Genomic DNA, 13,803 nt, shown 5'->3' with positions numbered 1-13,803 from the left:
CCCTCCGATCCACAACACTCCCCCAGATCCCTCTGCTCCACAACACTCCCTCAGATCCTTCCGCTCCACAACACTTCTCCGGATCCCTCCCCTCTGCAACACTCCCCCAGAGCCCTTTGATCCCTCCGATCCACAACATTCCCCCAGATCCCTCTGCTCCACAACACTCCCTCAGATCCTTCCGCTCCACAACACTTCTCCGGATCCCTCCCCTCTGCAACACTCCCCCAGAGCCCTTTGCTCAACAACAGTCCCCGGATCACTCTCCTCTACAACACTCACCCAGACCCTTCCACCTACAATGCTCCCCCAGACACCATGCACTACCATACACCCTGGATCCCTCCCCTCTACAACACTCCCCCGAATCCCTCCCCTCTACAACATTCCCCTGGATCCTTCCCCTCTACAATTCTCCTCCGGATCCCTCCGCTAAACAACACACCCCCGGATCCCTCCGCTCCACACCACTCCCCCGGCTCCCTCCTTCTGCTCAACAACACTCCCCCAGATCCTTCCGCTCTACAACGCTCTCCCAGATCCGTTCACCCCACAATACTACCCCGTATCCCTCCCTTCGCTCCAAAACACTCCCCTGGAGCCCTCCACTCAACAACAGTCTCCCGGATCCCTCCCCTCTACAACACTCCCCCAGACCCCTCAGCTTTACAACACTCCCCAAGACCCCGCCACACTACCACACTCCCCGGATTGTTCCCTTCTACAACACTCCCCCAGATCCCTCCATCCACAACACTCCCCCGAATCCCTCAGCTGTACAACACTCCACCGGATCCCACCATTCACAAAACTCTCCCAGATCCCTCTGCTCTACAACAATCCCCCAGATCCCTCTCATATACAATACCCCCCCCAGAAAACTCTGCAAAACAACATGCCCCCAGATCCCTCCCTTCTACAATACTCCCCCAGCTCCCTCCCTCTGCTTCACAACATTCCCCTGGATCCCTCCGCTTTACAACACTCCCACGGATCCGTCCGCTCCACAACACTACCCAGATCCCTTTCTTCGCTCCAAAATTCTCACCCAGATCCCACCCTCTGTTGTACAACTCTCCACCGGATCCCTCCGATCAACGACACTTCACCGAATCCCTCGCATCTATGACACTCCCCCAGAACCCTCCCCTCTACGATTCTCACCCAGATTCCTCCACACAACACTCGCACAGATCCCTCCGTCCACAACACTCCCCCAGATCCCTCAGCTCTACAAAATTCCACCGGATCCCGCCGTCCACAACACTCACCGAATCCCTCAGCTTGAAAACACTCTACCGGATCCCTCCCTTCATCAACACTCCCCCAGATCCCTCTGTCCACAACACTCCCCCAGATCCCTCAGTTGTACAACACTCCACCGGATCCTGCCTCCACAAAACTCTCCCAGATCCCTCTGCTCTACAACAATCCACCAGATCCCTCCCATATACAACACCCCCCCCAGAAAACTCTGCAAAACAACACTTGCCCCCAGATCCCTCCCCTCTACAATACTCCCCCGGCTCCCTCCCCTCTACAATACTCCCCCAGCTCCCTCCCTCTGCTCCACAACATTCCCCCGGATCCCTCCGCTTTACAACACTCCCACGGATCCGTCCGCTCCACAACACTACCCCAGATCCCTTTCTTCGCTCCAAAATTCTCACCCAGATCCCTCCCTCTGTTGTACAACTCTCCACCAGATCCCTCTGATCAACGACATTTCACCGAATCCCTCGCATCTACGACACTCCCCCAGAACCCTCCCCTCTACGATTCTCACCCAGATTCCTCCACATAACAACACTCACACAGATCCCTCCGTCCACAACACTCCCCCGGATCCCTCAGCTCTACAAAATTCCACCAGATCCCGCCATCCATAAAACTCTCCCGAATCCCACTGCTCTACAACAATCCCTCAGATCCCTCCCATCTAGAACACCCCCCCTCCCCACCCCCCAGATCCCTCCGCTAGACCACACACCTGGATCCCTCTGCTCTACAAAAATCACCTGGATCCCTCCATCCACAATACTCCCCCAAATCCCTCCCCTCTACAAAACTGCCCCAGAGCCCTCCACTCAACAACAGTCCTCCGGATCCCTCCCCTCTGCAACACTCTCCCAGACCCCTCCACTCCACATCACTCCTCCAGACCCCGCCACACTACCACACTCCCCCGGTCCTTCCCCTCTATAACACTCCCACAGATCCCTCCGATTCTCAACACTCCCCTAATCCTTCCTCTACAACACTCCCCCGGATCCCTCCGCTCTCCAACACTCCCCCGGATCCCTCTCCTCTAAAACACTCCCTGGATCATTACGCTTTACAAACCTCCCCTGGACCCCTCCGCTCCACAACACTTCCTCGGATCCCTTCGCTCCACTACACTCCAGTGGATCCCTCCTCTCTAAAACACTCCCCTGGATCCCTCCACTCTACAACATTCCCCAGAACCCACCCCTCTATAATTCTCCCCCATTCCCTCCCCTCAACAACAATCTCCCAGATCTCTCCATCAACAACACTCCCTCAGAATCCTCTGCTCTATAACATTCCCCCAGATCCGTCCGCTCCTCAACACCAGGCCGGATCCCTCCCTTCGCTCCACAACACTCCCACGGATGCCACCAATCTACGACACATCCCCTGGAACCATCCCCTCTACGATTCTCCCCCGGATTTCTCCACCTAACAACACGACCCCAGATCCCTTCATCCTCAACACTTCCCCAGATCCCTCAGTTCTACAATACTCCCCCGGATCCCTCACCTGAACAACACTTGCCCAGATCCCTCACCTCAACACCACTCCCCCGAACCCTCCCCTCTACAACACTCCCCCAGATCCCTCCACTCCACAACACTTAACCAGATGCCTCCGCTCTACTAACACTTAACTAGATGCCTCCGCTCTACAACTCTCCACCGAATCCCTCCACTCTACAATTCTCCACCGGATCCTTCCGCTCTACAACACTGCAATGGATCCCTCTGCTCTACAGCACTTCCCCAGCTTCCTCCCCTCCACAACACTCTCCCAGATCTCTCCGTTCTACAACATTACCCAGGATCACACCACTCTACTACCCTCCCCCAGATCCCTCCCCTCTACAATGCACCCCTTGATCCCTCCCCTCTTCATCACACCCCTGGATCCCTCCACTCCACAACACTCCCCCGGATCCCTCCGCTCCACAACACTCATCCAGATCCCTCCTCTCTACATCACATCCCCGGATCCCTCCACTCTACAACACTCCCCCAGATCCCTCCACTCAACAACATTCCCCCGGATACCTCTGCTCTACGACACTCTACAGGATCCCTCTGATCGACAACACTCCATCATCTCTCCAATCTACAACACTCCCCCAAATCCCTCCCGTCCACAACACTAACCCGGAACCCTCTGCTCTACGAAACTCCCCGGATCCCTCCCCTCAACAACACTCCCCCGGATCCCTCCCCTCTACAATACTCCCCTAAATTCCTCACCTCAACAACACTCACCCCGGTTCACTCCCCTCTACAACATTCCACCAGATCCCTCTGCTCTACAACACACCCTTGGATCCTGTGCTATACAACAATTCCCCAGATCCCTCCTTCCACAACACTCCCCTGGATCCCTCCCCTCTACAACACTCCCCTGGATCCCTCCCCTCAACAACAATCCACCAGATCCCTCCATCCACAACACCCCCCTGGATCCCTCCGCTCCACAACACTCCCCCGGATCCCTCCACTCTACAACACTGCCCCGGATCCCTCCGCTCCACAACACTACCCCGGATCCCTCCCACTCCTCCACAACACTCCCCTGGATCCCTCTGCTCGACAACACCCCCCCTCACCCAGATCCCTCCCATTAACAACACTCTCCGGATTCCTCTGCTCTACTACACTCCACTGGATCCTGCCATCCACAACACCTCCCCGGATCCTTCCCCTCTACAACACTCCCCTGGATCCCTCCTCTCTACAATACTTCCCCAGTTCCCTCCCCTCTACAACAACACTGCCATGGATCCCTCCGCTCTACAGTACTTCCCCGGCTCCCTCCCCTCTAAAACTCTCCACCAGTTCCCGTCGTCCACAACACTCCACCAGATCCCTCTGCTCCACAACGCACTCTGGCATCCCTCCATTATTCAACACTCCCCTGGATTCTTCCGCTCAACAACACCCCCCTGGATTCCTCTGCTCCACATCACTTCCCCAGATCAGGGGAAGGTAGAGGGGAAGTGAAGGATAGTGAGGGAGAAAAGTGGGGGAGAGAGAAAAGATGGAGTGACAGAGGGAGGAGAGAGGGAGAGATTGGGGTAGAGAGTGTGGTTATGTGACCACCAGCCGACTGCAGAGGGCGATCTCTGTAACTGCAGGAAGACCACCTAAGAGCACCTGGCCGGCTGTCAATCAGCCAACCTGAATATAAACCTGAGCCGGCCCCTCATGAGCCAGATACACGGAAGCCACCAAGGCACATACTGATGTTCAGACTTTTACTGGAATAAAGCCTATTATACAGTCTTTGAGTTTTGTGCTCACTGCTACCCTCACCCGACACCACAATTTATTCCAGAAAAATTTAAAGAGTGACCATGGAGAAGTTTCTGATGATCGGGAGCCTGGAGATTGACCCCTAACACAGAAACCCAGGCACGCTTCGAGATGTGGAGGCACGCAACTCAGTCTATCATCCTAACACAGGCTGAGGTGATCAACACCAACCAATCTGTACCAAGCTGGGCTCACAGGCTTTCCAGGCCATCAAGGACTGCATGGACTATGGACCTGTGATGGTTGTTCTGGAGAGCATATACAAGCCTCCGACAAACGTGGCGCCCAGTACTGCTCAGCATCAGGTCCCAGCAACCAGGCAAGATGGCAGATGCCTCTCTGGGGCCCCTGTGAGGGCTAGCCCACCTGTGCCTGGCCGAGACCGGGGTGACCGAACGGGAAGTGGAGCGACTGATCTGGGACAACTGCGTGCGAGGGCTGCGCTCGAGAAGCGCCCAAAAGAAGCTGCTGGAAGAAAACATCACCTCACTTCCCAGGTCAATGGTGGTGGTCCGCTCCCTGGAGGGTGCAGCATCATGCAGAAGCCTTTGATGCCCGACAGCCCCAAACTCCAGTCTGGCAGAATGCAAAACGACTGCTGTCGCCAAAGGGTTCTACGTGGAGGAGATGATCTCCTACCCCCATCACGAATAGCCAACATAGTCAACGAGATAGCCACTATAAGGTCTTCTCAACAATTAACCTAAAGTCGGCCTACCTCCTGATCCCTATCCACGCCCAGGATAAGCCATATACCGCCTTCGAGGCAGACAGGATTCTCTATCGGTTCCGCTGGGTTCTGTTTGGGGTCACTAATGGGGTTTCCCAGTGGAAGAATGACCGCATGGTTACCAGCACAACCTAAGAGTGACCTTGGACAATGTCACCATCTGTGGCCACGACCAGTAGGACCATGATGACAACCTGGAAAGATTTCTCCGGATGGTCGAAGAGCTGAACTTCACTTATAACAAAGAAGTGTGTGTTCAGCACCACCCGCCTTGTCATCCTGGGGTACATCGTGGAACATGGTGTCATCAGCCCCGATCCAGAGCGTATGCACTCATTAATGGAGCTGCCCCTTACCCACACACTCCCCCGATGCCTTGGGCTTTTCTCCTATTACTCCCAGTCGGTCACCCGTTTCTCGGACAAGGTCCGCCCACTGGCCCAGGCCATCACCTTTCCCCTACCACCTGAGATGCAAGCAGCTTTTCCCCGCATCAGGCAGGACATCGCGGAAGCCAAGATGCATCCCGTGGATGAGGACTCCCCATTCCAGGTAGAAGGCGATGCCTCCGATGTGGCCCTTGCTGCTACCCTTAACCAGAAGGGACACCCTGTCGCCTTCTTCTCAAGGAAGCTCCACAGTTTCGAGCTCGGACACTCTGCCATTGCAAAGGAGGCCCACGTGATCGTGAAAGCTGTCCGTCACTGGCACCACTATCTGGCAGGCAAAGGATTCACTGTCCTCATCGACCAGCACGCAGAGACTTTCATGTTCAGTACCATCCATAAAGGCAAGATCAAGAACAATAAGATCTTGCACTGGATAGTCGAGCTGGCCACATTTAGCTATGACATCCAGTACAGACTGGGGAAGTTCAACAACTCCCTGACGCCCTGTCCCAGACCTGCACCGCGGTGCAGTCCGACCAACTGCAGGCGCTACATGACGCCCTTTGTCACCCAGGCCTGTACCATTTCATCAAGTCCCAGAACCTCCCCTTCACCATCCAAGAAGTCCAGGCCATGACCGAGTCTGCAGGGGTCTATGTGGAATGCAAACTGTGCTTCTTCCATCCGCCGCAGGCCCACGTCATCAAGGCTCTCAGCCCTTTGAATGGCTTAGCATCAACTTCAAGGGCCCCCTGCCTTCCACAAATGTCTACTTCCTTGCAGTCATAGACGAATACTCCCACTTTCCCTTAACCATCCCTTGCCCTGACACCTCTACAGCCACCGTTACCAGAGCTCTGACACAGATCTTTTTCACCATGTTTGGATACCCAGCATTCATCTGCAGTGATCGGGGGTCCAGCTTCATGAGTGAGGAACTGCGCCAACACCTGGTAGCGTGAGGCATCGCGACTAGTCGCACGACTAGTTACAACCTGAGCAGCAACGGGCAGGTGGAGTGTGAAAACGGAGTGATCTGGAAGGCAGTCCTCCTGGCTAAGGTCCAAAGGTTGGTCCTTTGACTACTGGTGAGAGACCCTCCCCGAGGCATTCCACGCCATACGGTCACTCTTGTGCACTGCTACCAATCAGACCCATCATGAGCGCCTTTTCTCATTCCCCAGGAAATCGGCAACTTGGGTCTCCCTCTCAGCTTGGCTCACATCTCTGGGACCGGTTCTCCTCCGCAAACACATGCAGGCTCACAAGTCTGACCTGCTGGTCGAGCAGGTGCTCCTTCTCCACGCCAACCAGGACTGAGCCCACGTCAGGTACTGTCTCGACCAGGAATCAGGCACCGTAGGGGCCCCACCCCCCCCCCCCCCCCCCCAAGCATTACGATTACCCGGCCCAACCTCCACACCATAGGTACCCTTGGCCCACCCAGAACCCAGGGGCCGACCCCCTCCCTCCACCCCTCCAGAGAACCCAATTCGTGTCGGTCCACACCAACCCAGCCACTCCTCCCCCAGCCCCCGTGGAGAGACGTATATATAGACGCCTACACCGACTCTGCCCACACCGATATCTGCCACGACCAGGCTGGACCAAGCCAGCCATCAGGCAGCAACACACCCTCTCCGACCTGTGACCAGGAGCCAGAGACTCCAACGGCTGCCGGAATCTGCAACTACCACCCAGCATCATCCCACACACCCTACCCCAGGACAATTTTAAGAAGTGGTGGGGGGAAATGTGGTGATATGACCACCAGCCTCCTGAAGGGGGCGATCTCTGTACCTGCAGGAAGACCACCTAAGGGGCTGACACCACCTAGCTGGCTGTCAATCAGCTGACTGGGTCACGTCTCCAGAATGGAGGACTATCGCCTTCCCAAGATCGTGTTATATGGCGAGCTCTCCACTGGCCACCGTGACAGAGGTGCACCAAAGAAGAGGTACAAGGACTGCCTAAAGAAATCTCTTGGTGTGTGCCACATTGACCACCGCCAGTGGGCTGATATCGCCTCAAACCGTGCATCTTGGCGCCTCACAGTTCGGCGGGCAGCAACCTCCTTTGAAGAAGACCGCAGAGCCCACCTCACTGACAAAAGACAAAGGAGGAAAAACCCAACACCCAACCCCAACCAACCAATTTTCCCCTGCAACCGCTGCAACCGTGTCTGCCTGTCCCGCATCGGACTTGTCAGCCACAATCGAGCCTGCAGCTGACGTGGACTTTTACCCCCTCCATAAATCTTCGTCCGCGAAGCCAAGCCAAAGAAAGAGAGAATATAGACCTGAGCCAGTCACACAGGGAGCCATCAAGGCTTGAACTGGTGATCGGACCTTTACTGGAATAAAGCCTATTGAACAGCCTTGGAGTTGGAGCTTGCTCGCTGCTACCTCAAAGCACCACAGAGAGTGAGGAAGAGAGAGGGAGGTGGGAGAGATTGGGGAGAGGGGTAAAAAGGGGGAGAGGGAGGGAGAGAGTAAGGGGAGAGGGAGGAGGGATGGGAGACAGAGAAAGAGAGAGGAGAGGACGGGGAAGAGAAAAGGGGGGAGAGGGAGAGAGTGGAGAGGGATGAAGGAGGTGGGGAGAGAGGGAGGGTGAAAGGGGTTAAGGGAGCGGTTAGATAGAGGGTGTAATGGGGGTAGAGAGTGGGAGAGGAGAGAGGGAGGAGAAAAAAGGGAGAGATAAGACAGAGGGGGATAGAGAGAGGATGAGAGAGGGAAAGAGATGAGAGAAAAGGGGGATAGAGAGGAGGAGTGGGGTAGAGAGAGGGGAGCAAGGGAAGGGGAAGGGGGAGAGAGAGGGGTGAGAGAGATGGGAATGAGAGAAGGCGGAAGGGTGTTGGGGGAAGGAACACACACCCAGCATGGTTGAACTTCTGAGGAGGAATGGTCGAGACTGATCCCAGACAGAGAAGTGGAGGTGTGCAGGGGCAATGGGAAGGGGAGGGGGAGTGGGATTGCTATCTCGCATGCCCACAAAACTCAACTGTGATTGATGGCCATCAGAATTCGGGTGCTGAGAGTGAAGAGAACGAGGCTCAGAGCCAAGGTCGTCAGGGGTATCCAATATCGCAGGAGAAACGACAGGAGACCTACACAGAGGGAGAGAGAGGCAGAGTCAGTGCAGGGGGGCTGGGGGGGGGTTACAGAAACGGAGAGGTTTGTAGGGGAGCAGAGGGGGTTACAGAGATAAGGAGGGGTGTAGGGGAGTGGAGGGGGTTACAGAAATGGGGAGGGGTGTAGGGGAGTGGAGGGGTTTACAGAGACAGGGAGGGGTATAGGGGATCGGTGGGGGGTTTACAGAAATGGGGAAGGGTGTAGGGGAATGGAGGGGTTTACAGGGACAGGGAGGGGTGTCGGGGACATGAGGGGTTTACAGAGACAGGGAAGGGTGTAGGGGACCAGAGGGGGTTACAGAGACAGGAAGAGGTGCAGGGGACTGGAGTTGTGGTTACAGAGATGGGGAGAGGGTTACCTTCTCTCTGAACAACCAGCCCCACCAGGATTCGAATCCCCTTGACCTCACAGATGTAGATTCCAGCCTCTGGCAGATCCGGACGGAGAATGATCAGGGAAGGGGGGCTTTCAAACACCAGACCATATCCCGGGAGAAGTGAAGCCCTGTCGAACAGCATGCTGGGATCGTCACCTGTGCTGTTCCGTCTTGATCCATGCAAGGTCTGGTTGACAGGAGATGCCGACCCTCCACACCGGAGCCACACAGAGTTCCCTGGGCAGCAGGACAGGGTCACCATCCCTGCATGAGGGAATGGAGCGTTAAACCTGACTGGGGAGAGGTGGGGGTGGGGAGAAGGGGGGGAGAAGGGTGGGTGGGAGAAGGGGGGGGAGAAAGGGGGGAGAAGGGGGGGGAGAAGGGGGGAGAGAAGGGGGGGGAGAAGGGGGGGGAGAAGGGGGGGGAGAAGGGTGGGTGGGAGAAGGGGGGGGAGAAAGGGGGGAGAAGGGGGGGAGAAGGGGGGGAGAAGGGGGGGAGAAGGGGGGGGAGAAGGGGGGAGAAGAGGGGGAGAAGAGGGGGGAGAAGGGGGGGAGAAGGGAGGGGAGAAGGGAGGGGAGAAGGGGGGGGAGAAGGGGGGGAGGGTGGGGGTAGAGGGGGGAGAGGGTGGGGGTAGAGGGGGGAGAGGGGGAGACAGAGAGAGTGGGAGAAAGAGGAGGAGGAGAGAGGGAGAGTGAAAGCAAAGAGGTAGAGGGAGAGACAGGCGAGAGAGGGGGAGAGAGCGAGAGGAGAGGGGAGAGGCGGAAAGAGAAGGGACAGAGGGGGGAAGAGAGAGGAGGGAGATGGTGAGGAGAGGGAGAGAGTGAGAGGTAGAGAGGGCAGAGAGAGAAGGGGAGAAATGGGGGAGAGAGAGGGGGACAGAAAATTGTAGAAGAGGGAGGGAAAGAAAGAAGGGAGAGAGGGAGGTAACGAGAGGGTAGAGTGTAGGGAGAGAGAGGGGAAGAGTGGAGGATAGAAAGAGGGGAAGAGAGAGAGAAGGGCAAGGGGGCAGAGAGGGAGAATGAGAGAAGGGGAGAGAGTGAGATCACCGTTCTGGTCGTGTGGGTCCATTTCCTGCACACAAGCTCGTGAGAGATTCCTCCCATCTGAGTGGATACAGACCTCTGCAAACAAACATGAAGATGTAACAGGGGGCGGGGAGAGGGAGCTTCAGACCCCGGGAGTGTCTGTGATGGGACGGGACGGGACGGGGTGGGAGGGTTTCGGGAGTCTGTGACGGGACGGGGTGGGGGGGGGAGAGAGGGTTTCGGACCACAGGAGTCTGTGACGAGACGGGGGTGGTGGGGGTGGGGGGGACGGGGGTGGTGGGGGTGGGGGGGACGGGGGTGGTGGGGGTGGGGGGGACGGGGGGGGACGGGGGTGGTGGGGGGGGGACGGGGGTGGTGGGGGGGGACGGGGGTGGTGGGGGGGGGACGGGGGTGGTGGGGGGGGGACGGGGGTGGTGGGGGGAGAGAGGGTTTCGGACCCCGGGAGTCTGTGACGGGACCGGGGTTGGGGTTCCACGCTCTGTGACCTTTCAGAAGATTCGCTCACCGCTGACATGGACCTTGAGGCGGGTTGTGAAAGCGATGCCATTCCCTTCCCTGCAGGTGTACGTTCCGGAATCTTCTGGCATGAGGCGGCGGATGACGAGGTAGGGGTGTGGGTCTCGGAGCAGGACTGCCCTCTCTCCTCCCCAACCCCTGGCTCCCGGCGTCACCGAGGCCAGTGTTCGAACATCCTGGGTCAGATTCCGTAGCCAGATGACCGGATCCCTTCCAGGAAGGTGCACCTGGCCACACGGGAGGGTGACGGTACGTCCCACTGTCCATGGCAGGGGAGTAGTGAGTCCCGGTCCGGGACAGGGACCGGGGGAGGTGGAGGGAATGGAGGGGGTGGTTGTGGCCATGGGAGAGAGTGAGGAGGGAGGAGAGGGGGAGGGAGGAGGGGAAATTATTGGAGGAGAGAGAGGTTGGAGGGAGGGGAGAGGGAGAGGGGGAGGAGAGAGGGAGGATAGAGGGGAGAGGAGGGCGAAAGGGATTGGAGGGAGGGAGAGAGAGAGAGAGGGAGAGGGATTGGAGGCAGCGAGTGAGGGGAGAGAGAGATTCGAGGGAGGGGAAAGGGGGAGGGGAGAGGGATGGAGGGAGGATAGAGGGGAGAGGAGGGCAAGAGGGATTGGAGGGAGAGAGAGAGGGATTGGAGGGAGTGAGTGAGAGGAGGGTGGAGAGTGAGTGGAGGGAGGAGAGGGGAGAGAGTGAAGGGAGGAGAGGAATTGGAGGGAGAGAGAGAGAAGAGAGGGATTGGAGGGAGAGAGAGGAGAGGGGAGGGGAAATTATTGGAGGAGAGAGGTGAGAGGGAGGGGAGAGGGGGAGGAAGGGATGGAGGGAGGATAGAGGGGAGAGGAGGGCAAGAGGGATTGGAGGGAGAGGGATTGGAGTGAGTGAGGGGAGAGGGGGGTGGAGAGGGTGTGGAGGGAGGAGAGGAGAGAAGGGAGAGGGATTGGAGGGAGAGAGGGAGGAGAGAGAAGAGAGGGATTGGAGGGAGAGAGAGGAGCGGGGAGGGGGAATTATTGGAGGAGAGAGATGAGAGGGAGGGGAGAGGGATGGAGGGAGGATAGAGGGGAGAGGAGGGCAAGAGGGATTGGAGGGAGAGGGATTGGAGTGAGTGAGGGGAGAGGAGGGTGGAGAGGGTGTGGAGGGAGGAGAGGGGAGAAAGGAGAGGGATTGGAGGGAGGGAGGGGAGAGGGATTGGAGGGAGAGGGAGGAGAGATAGTGAGGGGGAGGAGAGAGAGGGGAGAGGGATGAAGGAGAGAGAGGGGAGCAGGATGCAAGGAGGAGAGTCGAGAGTGATTAGAGGGAGTAGAGGGAGAGGGAGGAGAGAGAAGGGAGAGGGAGAGGGGGTAGGAACAAATTGTGTGTTGAGAGATTAGAATCTCTCCCCACCCTCTCTCCTCTCAATCCCCTCCTTGCTCCCTTCCCCTTTCCCCCTCCTCTCCCCATTCCTCCTCTCCCCATTCTCCCTCTCTCCTCCATCTCCCTCTCACTCCCCCTCTCTTCCCAATATCTCATTCACCCCTCTCCCACCTCTCTCTCACCCCCCTCTTGCCCTTCCCTCTCTCTCTCTCTCTCTTTCTCTCTCTCTCTCTCTCCCACCTCTCACCTCTCCCAGAGATCTTCTCTCCATCACTGTTCCCCACAATCAGGAATATCCACGCCCAGCAACGATACCACTCCCCACCCATGTCTGCCTCTCCTGGGGAGGGTCCTTGGTGTTTGAGGAAGGACTCCCACCCCCTCCTCAGATGGTGGGTCCGTTACCCTGTGGGGAGCGTCGAGACTGAGCGTGGGCCTAGACGCGGAAGTTTTGGTCTCCCCTGGGAGACACAGGCAGTTCCTTCCGTAGACTGTGTCACCCCCCCCCCCCCCGCCCCCAGGGGTAATCTCTGTTTCCTGTAGCAGTCTCAGGTGGAACAGAATGAAACTCCCTCTCCCCTGTCCCGTCACACACTCCCAGGGTGGGACACAGAGTGAAGCTCCCTCTCCCCCGTCCCGTCACACACTCCCAGGGTGGGACACAGAGGGAAGCTCCCTCTTCCCCTATCCCGTCACACACTCCTGGGGTGCGACACAGAGTGAAGCTCCCTCTCCCCTGGCCCACCATACTAATGATATGGAAGGCTGCACTCATGATCTTCCCTGGGCCTTCCAACCTGCACCAGCTGTCTGCAAAGATTGGTGATGTGTGCAGAACCAAGCGGCCCAATAAACAGGATATGAGTTTGATGAGAAATTGCAAAGATTATGAGGGGATGGAGGGAGGGAGTTAGTGGGTGGGAGAGAAAGAGCAGGTGGAGAGAGAGTGAGTGGGGTGAGGGAGAAAGGGGAGAGAGGGGGAGAGAGAAAGAGAATGAGGAAGAGAGAGAAGGGGAGAGAGGGGGATGGAGGGAGGGGAGAGAGGGGGGAGAGAAAGGCTGAAATGGGGAGAGGTGGGGTAGAGAGAATGGGAGAAAGAGAGATGGGTGGAGAGAGTGGGAGGGAGATAGAGAGGGAGGAGAGTGAATGTGGGGGAGAGGTGAGAGTGGGGAGAGATGGGAGGTATAGAGAGAGGGAGAGGGGGGAGAAAGAGTGGATAAGGGAGGGGAGAAGGGGTGAGGTTGAGAGAGGGGAAATGAGGGGGCAGAGGGTGGAGGGAGAGAGAGTTGGAGGATGTTTTACTGTAGGGGGAAACTCCCTGAGAAATCCTTTGGGGAGATTGCAGGACGGACTGACAGCAGTGAGACTGTGCCTGTAGTTTTGCCTGGATTTCACCAGGACTTTGAGAAGGGGTGGAACTTGAACCTTTTAAATGTTTGGGAGCTGGTGACCAGGGCTTGGTACACAGAGGGTGGGGGGGTGGGAGAGGCTTCTCCTCACGGTGAATTAGAGAAGGCCTTAGAAAACTGTCACGATCAAGGCTCGCCAGCGGCCACGGTCTGTGAGGCATTTGGGTTGGTGAGTCTGCGGATGACACAAAGGTCGGAGGAGGCGTGGATGGAGCCGAGGATTGTTGAAAATGATGAGAGGTTATCGACAGGATGGGGCGAATAAATGGCAGATGGATTCAACTTGG

The 13,803-nt window shown here is 57.3% G+C and overlaps 1 protein-coding gene across 13 annotated transcripts in view; it reads right to left on the bottom strand.

Annotated features, from left to right (window-relative positions):
- Positions 1-12,556, bottom strand: part of LOC138758260 (uncharacterized) — a 59,070-nt gene extending 46,514 nt beyond the window's left edge. For 10 of the 13 annotated variants that reach the window (XR_011354230.1, XR_011354229.1, XM_069926930.1 and 7 more), the window contains exons 1-4: positions 10,750-11,183; positions 10,245-10,319; positions 9,181-9,462; positions 8,693-8,797 (exon numbers count right to left, since the gene is read on the bottom strand). Coding sequence is in view for 11 of the 13 variants with exons in the window: in XM_069926930.1 (XP_069783031.1) it covers positions 8,693-8,797; positions 9,181-9,462; positions 10,245-10,319; positions 10,750-11,104 (817 nt within the window). In the remaining 2 variants the exon portion in view is untranslated. Of the gene's footprint in view, positions 1-8,692; positions 8,798-9,180; positions 9,463-10,244; positions 10,320-10,749; positions 11,184-12,354 lie in introns of those variants that run through there. The other 3 variants (XM_069926931.1, XM_069926941.1, XM_069926942.1) reach the window with 3 other exon arrangements.
- Positions 12,557-13,803: the final 1,247 nt, after the last annotated feature.

Source organism: Narcine bancroftii, chromosome 3, assembly GCF_036971445.1.
Source record: "Narcine bancroftii isolate sNarBan1 chromosome 3, sNarBan1.hap1, whole genome shotgun sequence".
NCBI classification, from domain to species: Eukaryota; Metazoa; Chordata; class Chondrichthyes; order Torpediniformes; family Narcinidae; genus Narcine; species Narcine bancroftii.
This window is presented reverse-complemented; position numbering and strand designations above follow the sequence as displayed.